The 9090-nt window shown below is 41.2% G+C and overlaps 1 protein-coding gene across 1 annotated transcript; it reads left to right on the top strand.

Moving 5' to 3' along the window:
• Positions 1 to 707: 707 nt before the first annotated feature.
• adra1d (adrenoceptor alpha 1D) lies at positions 708 to 8518 on the top strand. Its single transcript, XM_040186007.2, has 2 exons — positions 708 to 3520; positions 7223 to 8518. Exons 1-2 carry the CDS (start codon positions 2560 to 2562, stop codon positions 7771 to 7773), a joined length of 1512 nt encoding a protein of 503 aa, XP_040041941.2. The 5' UTR covers positions 708 to 2559; the 3' UTR covers positions 7774 to 8518.
• The last annotated feature ends 572 nt before the right edge of the window (positions 8519 to 9090 follow it).

Genomic DNA, 9090 nt, shown 5'->3' with positions numbered 1-9090 from the left:
AGCCTCATGTCTTGTAACTAAGATGTAGAAAAACGGAAAAATCATCATTAGTTATTATGACAGCTGTAGAAGGGTTACAGCTATATAGTGTTAAAGCTAAATCCCTGCAGTCTCCATCCCAGAGGGCTCGTGGTACAAAAGGTAGTAATGCGGCGCCGTGTCCTCAATGACCGTCTTCTTGCAACCACCCATCTAAGATTTGGTTCCTTTTTCTTAAATGTCATTGATTAGCCTAACCGTTGGTAAGTGTGACATTTTAAAGCAAAACTTTAAATTCACCTCTTAAGAAATGTGGCTTCAATTTACAGAAAAAACTGTGCTTTCCTGCCATTTTAGCGCAAACTTTTGATTGTTTGAGTCTTTCAACAGTCGTGTATAAAGTCAGATCAAAAATCAACATGAGATGGGGCTCACTTAATCCTAGCACTCTGCCGAGGACTGATAAGATGGCGCACAGTTAAATATGGTAGATTACCATATTGAGAGTCTGAGGGGAGAAAGAGAAATAGTTGTCTGAGTGAGTGTGTGTATGTGTGTGATGGTGGACCTGCAAATATGTGGGCCAGCACTATAACTAATGGCCCCAAAAATATGCGTCAGTAACAAAATGCCTCTGCTTCTCCCCTTTTGTAGCCGACAACCCTTATTTTAGATTTTCAAAACTACAGACACACAGAAACAGATAAATCCCTCAAAAGATGTTTTTCTTTTATCACTTTAATGACAGACTTGTGACAAATGACTGGAGAAGAATTTGCTTATTAAGAAGAGAAAGACATACAAGAAGGCTGAGTTTTACTTATCTGCTGTACATCATCACAGTACATTATTACAGGAAATACCAGACATTTTGATAGAGGACGAAAGCCTCTGGCGTGAGAGGAATGCAGCTGATAGACTTTCGTTTTGCGATCGCACAAGTTAAGATAACAAAAAGAATAAACTTCAGCAGCAGTATAGAATAGCATCATACGTGCATCCATCTCAAGGGGATTCATTTCTAACACTAGGAAAAGCGATGACCTGTCGTCAAAATACAACGCATCAAACCATCCTTGGTGGTTATTATTACAGTAACATATTAAGAATGTTTTTAGTGGTTATGCAGGTACTTGTAATCTGTACAGTTGAGTTTAGACCCCGCAATAATTCCGTAATAAGTCAAATAATAGATTATGTGTGAACCAGAACCAGCCGTGAATAGTCGCCATAATGTGAACATAAGGTGTTCAGTATCAGCAGAAGGTATCGTCCTGTCTTCTGTGAATCTGTAGATGCATTCGCTTCTTGGGAAATCTAGAGAGGCAGTTATATGCTATAACATCAGCAACACGACCATTTATGTCCAGACAAACCGATGAGCAATTTTTGGTCCGTGTAAACAACTGATTTTCAGTCATATCAACATACACGGACTTCTTCAGTGCAGCTTCACAATGTTTGACCTGATAACAAAAACATTTGATCGACAAAAGGGGCTAGGGACACCAGAGGTGCAAACCTGCAAAGTTTAACACAAAACTAAGTTGCTTGGCAATTACGTATTTGATTGTTGACTTTCCCATCATCAGTTTCCAGTAGGGTGTTGTTGCACTCACCTGTCCCAACAGCAGCGTCACTCAACCAATGACATTTTCTGTCCTCATCAACTTGAAAGCTTAGACGGCGATTTTGCCCTTTTGCTTTACTATGCTCGATGTACAGCAGCGTCTAGAAATATAGGAATAACAGACCATACCAGCACACACATGAAGTGACTTTGTTACAATAATGACAGTACATGTAGAATTGGTTGCTTCCAAGCTGGAGCTGTAGGCAGCAACACACCGCGCTGGTGTTTTCCCATCCAGGGGTTGTCTGCTCCGCTCTGTGACTTTTGACCTTTTCTCTCCTCCAGGCTCCCGGCTTGTTTGAACAGGCCGTTCCTGCTTGGCACAAAAGGCCTGACGATGGCCGCTGCATTTTATTTAGTTTATTTAGCTCTGTCTGAAGACTGCACATGGTTTTCTTTTTTTTTTATTCCAGTGGTCAGAGCTGGCTTATTGGGGTCAAATGGCTGTTAAGATGATCTGACACATCCTGCTCTTCCTCGAGGACATTATAGGACTATAACACCCATATGAAAACGACCATATTAGACACTCGACATGCATGCACGTAAAAAAAACAAACAGTGGAAGGACAACTGTAGAATCCATGCTCATGGTTGAAGCGTTGCTCTGTTGTGGAGGAGACTTTGAACGCACCAGTAAATATGTGACGTGTGGGTGGAGCTGCAGGTTCAGAACTGCTCTTCCAGCTCTCAACCCCCCCACCAACGAACCGCCAGCAGGAAACGCATCCGAAAGCTTCTGATGTTTGCTATTTTAAAACAACAGATTCCTAACGATGCATGCATCTACCTACAGCCCTTCGGACCTTGGTTTGATGTTTCAGTTTTTGAAATAGCAGCCACAAGGGTCGAAAAACGACCACTTCGGTGGAAAGAGAGACCGACGACACACTGCTCTCTTTAAAAAAAAAAACTTACCCTAAAGTTCTCTTTATGGCGTGTTCAAAATGACTCATTTGAACTTGGGGAACGAAAGCAACTATGGGATTTATTTTGCTGAAGATCTTAATGGATCTGTTCCGGACCAATTATTTCCAAACGACAGCATCGCGACGTGCCCGAACTTCACTGTGGACTCGCAGGTCGTCGGGGTCGGAATATTTCTCTTCGTTTTTATTTCCGTGGCAATTCTTGGCAACATTTTGGTCATCCTGTCTGTCGTGTGCAATAAACATCTGCAGACTGTCACAAACTTCTTCATCGTCAACTTAGCCATGGCCGACCTGCTGTTGAGCATCATTGTGCTGCCCTTCTCTGCGTCTCTGGAAGTTCTGGGATGCTGGGTGTTCGGCCGGGTTTTCTGTAACATCTGGGCAGCGGTGGACGTGCTCTGCTGCACCGCATCCATCCTCAGCCTCTGCGTCATTTCCATCGACCGGTACATAGGTGTCAAACACTGTCTGAAATACCCGACTATCATGACGGAGAAGAAGGCCATCGCTATTTTGGGGCTGGTCTGGGTGTCGTCCGCGGTGATCTCCGTCGGACCGCTCCTGGGATGGAAGGAACCGCCGCCGGTGGACGACAGAATCTGCAGCATCACGGAGGAGCCCGGCTACGCGCTCTTCTCCTCTCTCTTCTCCTTCTACCTCCCGCTCATGGTCATTCTCATCATGTACTTTCGGGTGTACGTGGTGGCCCGCAGGACCACCAAGAGCCTGGAAGCGGGCGTCAAGCGAGAGAGAAACAAGTCGGTGGAGGTGGTGCTGCGGATCCACTGTCGCAGCAGCGTGCTGGAGGACGCGCGCCGCTCCAGCTCGAAGAGCAACAAGAACCATCCGTTCCGAAGTTCGCTGTCGGTGCGGCTGCTGAAGTTCTCCAGGGAGAAAAAGGCTGCTAAAACCCTCGCCATCGTCGTGGGGATGTTCACCTTGTGCTGGCTGCCGTTTTTCTTCGTTCTCCCCATGGGTATGTATGTATGTATGCCAGTGAATTGATGGTTCCCAAGTGCGTCTTTGGCGCTGTGTGTGCAGATGTTAGAACTTTATAGAGAATCTGTGGGTCAAGGATCTCGAATCAGTACGTTCTCAATGTTTCTAGTACACTAAATCCGTTCATGGAAACTTCCTTTACGATTCGACACATGGACTGATGAGAACAAATCGTTTGCAGAGATATATTTAGTCCTCATTTTATTTTAATGAGGTCACTTGTATTCATTCAATCAAGTTTATCATCATCATGCTCCTCCAGAGAAACGGGAAGATTAATCTTTGGCGTAACATACAGAAAACGACTCACGTATTTTTTTTGGATGGATGATAATTATTAGAGCAGTAATATAGAAGGACATTCTAAACTAATGACAATTTGAAAAATAAAATATCTGAACATCTTGCAGCCGTCTATTCCAAGTACCATTTCCATTGGGCTGTTTTTGTGAGACTTTAATAACACAATAAGTACCTGTGTGAATGTTCGTTTGTGATGGGTTTGTGTTTCATGATCTTTCATGCAGGGATGGGTACAGTTTAATTTCCATCCATCCATTGTCATTCCGCTTATCCTGCACACAGGGTCGCGGGGGGGGGCTGGAGTCCATCCCAGCCGACTTCGGGCGATAACAGTTTAATTTGAATATTAAATTGTAGTCTATTTACATTGACAACGAGAAATGTACGTTTTAATGTTGGCAACAGACCGCATTTATTGAGGGTGTCAGGGATTGTGGGGAGGTAGAACTCAGAGTTCAAAAAACAAAAGGGACTTTAATAGTCAAAAGGCAAAATCAAAAGGCCAAGGGGCAAAAACAGCAGGCATGAAACTATGAACATCCACGACGATAGACAAGGACATGCGTGGCCAAAGACAATGACGCGACCAGTGACAACAGACACACATGGTTTAAATACACCAGGGAGGTGCAGGTGATTGGACACAGGTGGAAACTATTAGACGATCACAGGGGATGACGGGACAAGGCAGGAAGTGAAGTTACCCGGGGACACGAGTGGCAGAAAACTACAAAATACAACAGGAAGTGAACCACACCGTGACAGAGGGGATGACTCATTAATTTAGGATTATTTATATATATCAAACGGAATATGCAACATGTATATGCAGCTGCACTTTCAGAAAGTAGCCTTTATTGACAACACACACCCACACCCTTACCTTCGGTGGTCTCATTACTTTTACTTTAGCATATTGTTTATCATAATCGGTTGTGAATGCCATTATGAACTAATGGCCAATTTCCTATGAGGTATAGAATGTACCTTCATCTCATTCTCTCCGCAACTTTGGATTTATTGAGTAAAAACTAGAGCAAATCACAATCCCTTTTCATGAACATATGATGCTTTTGTAATTACATTATACAGCCTCTTTGCCTGGGAAACTGGGAGCCTTGCCATAAGACATAACTAGCTTGAAGATCATTTTAACATTTTTAATGACACATTTGGATTCTAAACTAAACCTTATCTTTATTATCATTATGACATCATGTGATTGTTAAAGTCTAGATCTCAGAGCTCCAAGGAATTTCGGGGTCGTTGCCGGAAATGTGTCCCGCCAAATCTCCTCAGACATGCTGTTCTGCAATCTGAGCCTGCACTTTGAAGTTGTTCGAATCAACAAGAGTGATACGGAATCATCCCTATGGGGTGGGGGGGCTGCGCTCTGTTTCTTACGTGACTGCTTGGCAAGTGTGGAACAGTCACCACCTACCGGTCTCAGCTTTGCTTTCCCGATAGTTGGTCAGCCAGTCAGAGATTGATGTTAGAACATTGTTGAGACATCATTAATGGAAAACCTTTCGCTGAGAGGCACGCATATGTTTAGCATCTCTAGTGCCAATTATGACCATGTTCTGTGTGATGATGCAGATCTAGGCTCAGTAATGTGACTCATTTGGAGCCCCAGAGAGTGCCCCGACACAATTTGCGTTTATTAGTGCACCAGACTCATGAATATAAAATACTGTTGAAATAATAAAAATATAAGCCTTACCAGAAGTTCTTCTATGACACAGAATATAGATTGAGTTTTTAAGTAGAAATTACTAAAATATTTAGAATTTGGTCCTTTTATTCATACATTTTTCAAGTTTCCAATCATCACGGTTTATACTTTACTGGGCATTCTATAAGGAATAATGGAAGAATACGCTTGGTCTGAAGACAATGACATATTTTGCAAATTTTAGGAATATAAAATCTGTTTTAGACAATTAAAGTCATTAAGAGCGTTAGTAAGCTCAGCATTTTCCTTGAAAGATAGAAATAATAAGACCCATTGATTCCTCCCCCATCCTAAGGTCCCGTTTGGTACAGTCCATGTCAACACCAAGTGGAGAAGGGGGCATTCATGTTGGCATGTTCATTAGACTGCCTTCCTCAACTATGAAGGGGATCCAAGAGAGAGCAATTATTTGAAATCAATACAAACAATGAACTAATAAGGCAAATGATTTAATTCTATAATTCAATAACTAACCTGTAAAATAACCTAAATGCAATAAACTAAGCAGATAACTATAGGAGCTTGTCACCTGGCAAGTATTGCATTCTATGACAGAGCCTTCCTGTGACATACTGCTTCATCATGAGGCAACCGGGCACTGTCATTCCCCCGTTGTTCCAACATACACCTCCTGCTGCTGTCAAGACAAATGCAGCAAATGTGAAGCTGAAATGAGTCTAAAAAACACAGATTGTTCTAAAACCACCTTAAAGACGCATCTTTTTAACAGAAATAAAATAAAAATTAGAGGCAGGTAGCTGGAGCTGCACAGAATATTGTTTATTCTGCAGGAAAATGTTTTATAATATTTTTTTTCTCAGAAATGAATGTCACATTAAAGGTTTCAGTGTGTTATCAGGAATCAGGAATCAGGAAACATTTAGTGCCAAAATATGTCAAACATACAAGGAATTTGTCTTGGCGGTTGGTATTAGTAGCTGATATCAAAAGAGCATGAACCATTACTATAAAAATGAATAACATAGTTAAAAGGAAAATGGAGTGCTCGGCATGGCTAGTGTTGCCTCTGTGTGTCAGGTCAACAATTATGTTAAATCAAAGTGGAAGACAAGAAATACAAGGAAGCTATGGGTTGCAAAGGCGGCTTTTAATAAAAAGCAGAATGTCATACAAAAACTGCCCTGGCATGATCGATCGAGCAAAGCAGCTGGCGGTAGCACTGATGGTAAGCAGGAAAAAAAACGACTAGAAGTCCACAAAATCCTTCCCTTGACTACTACTAAACGACTCACCACAAAAATAATACTATGAATACCACCGCCAAATGGATAAAAATACATACTAAAAACCTTTTAGTGGAATTACATGTTAAGATTCAATCATTGAAATCAGTTATGAAATATTTTACTCTGATTTAGAGTCCAGATCGACAAAAAGAAATACAGCATCCTTTAGCCCAACATCAGCATCTCTTATGTATCATAACATTTGGTGTGAATAATAGATAATAAAATGGACCTTTCTGCGCATATAAACTTCAAATGGTCTTTATTTCGAAAAATATCTTGAGAAAATGTTGAATTGTCAACAGAATAATGAAAGAAGTTCACTGTTCTCGTTTTGTGCATTTACTGTATGTTGCCCGACAAATGTTTCTTTTGGCTCCATTTCCTTTTTTAGGTGCCCTTTTTCCAGCATTGAAGCCATCAGAAACTCTGTTTAAGGTAGTCTTCTGGCTGGGCTACTTCAACAGCTGCATCAACCCTATGATCTACCCCTGCTCCAGCAAAGAGTTCCAGCGTGCCTTCACTCGACTGCTCAGGTGCCAGTGTCGGCAGAGACAGAAGGTCCTGCATCGCTTCTATGACCACAGGTGGCGGGCGGCCGTCAAGGGAAAGACAAGGGATCAGAGGGGAGACTGTAAGCCTGGCCATTTAGCGCACAAAACCTGTGGCGAGTCTCCGTTTCGCAAGGGAAAAGGGCCCTCGCTGGGTTTCAAGAGATGGAGTCTGTTTCCACCTCTGCAAAAATCTTCTTTTCAGCTGAAAGAGAAAGTGAACAATCTGTCAAATAAAATCAAGGGGGGGCCAGGAAAAGGAATCAAACCTCCGGTGGGTCGGATGGATATAGTAGACACAGTCTCTTTGGGGATTTACAACTCTTGTGAGCAGAGCAGTTATCAGTTGTATGATCTGGCAGACTGCTATGGTCTTAAAGAGACTGACATTTAGAGTAAATAGTTCTTTCATTTTAAGAAAGCCACATTGCACCGACATAGGGAATCCTTTTCTTTTCACAAAACATCTGCAAATCCAAGCTTGATTAAAGCTGCAGACTGAAAAAACAATAGCTTGATCCCACCACAAACAGGACTGAACCTGTATGTCAATCCATCGCTGACATGTTTATAGAGATTGACATTCTTGCCATTTAAGTCGAAACAGTGGTAGCCAACTTCTGTAATTGCTCTCTTGGAAGCATTGTGCATCATCATTACCCGACCTAGTTGACATGCGTATGCCCTTTTTGCAAGACCTTTGACATTAGCCTTATTATTACCTCATTTTTAAATGACACAATTTTTTGGAGAGGCAATAACATACAACTGTAAGGATTGAAGCAAGATTTAGTAACAAATGTTTTTGCCTGTCTGCATTTAATTCAATGTGTGAAATTGAACTATATTTCATCCACTTATGGGGTTTTGACAAAGCATTATAAAGGTAGGAGTCTGCCTGTGAAGTAGGATGCTGCACAGTATTTATTGTAACTGTTGGATTAACACATTCAGTTTGCATTGATATGTTGTGTTATCTTATTAGATCAAAAAATAACATGTGTTCAGTAGCCTACTTAACTGTACTTTGTCTGCAAAGTTTTTGCTAATGTGAGATAAACAAGATTTTGTTAGAGATACTTTCTGATGTATGTTTGTTAATGTAAGATATAAATGAGAAATTAAAAAAAGTAAAACAAGTTGAGCCAGAGCTTTTTAAAATGTATTTATTTATCTGCCTCACCCAGGAGATGTCACTAGTGTTGCTTGTTTCAACACCCAACACTTTTTAAATTTATTAAGTTTTAGGAATTCAAAGAGGCACCAACAGTCTTATTCGTTCACATAAAGCTTTAGCTGCAGGCAATACAAAAGAGGGAGAGGGAAAAAGTTAGTAAAACCATGTTCCGGATATACGTCACTTTTCTGTCACTAAAAAGAAAACACTGGAAACAACACCATAAAAGATACAGTATTTTTAAACTGTACTGATACAATGGACTAAATCCCACTGAAATGGGTTGTAACTCTTTTGAGGTTTGCACAGTTACGCGGCGCTAAATAGCGGTTAAAAAAAAAGCCACCACATCCACCAAATCTGTATGACAACACTGGCATTAATTTAAAAATAAACACTTAAACTATGTTATACAGCTGATAAACGGACTGCAGATAACGCTAGGTTTATTATGTGACAAATCTGTCTGGTCCTTGACTCTATTTTGAGTTTCCTTATTCTGCAGGATTAGATTATGAGTTAATAAGTAGGCAA

The sequence above is a fragment of the Gasterosteus aculeatus genome, chromosome 9, assembly GCF_964276395.1.
Source record: "Gasterosteus aculeatus chromosome 9, fGasAcu3.hap1.1, whole genome shotgun sequence".
Taxonomy (NCBI): Eukaryota; Metazoa; Chordata; class Actinopteri; order Perciformes; family Gasterosteidae; genus Gasterosteus; species Gasterosteus aculeatus.
Note: the sequence above shows the minus strand (reverse complement) of the source record. Positions and strands in the feature narration are given on the sequence as shown.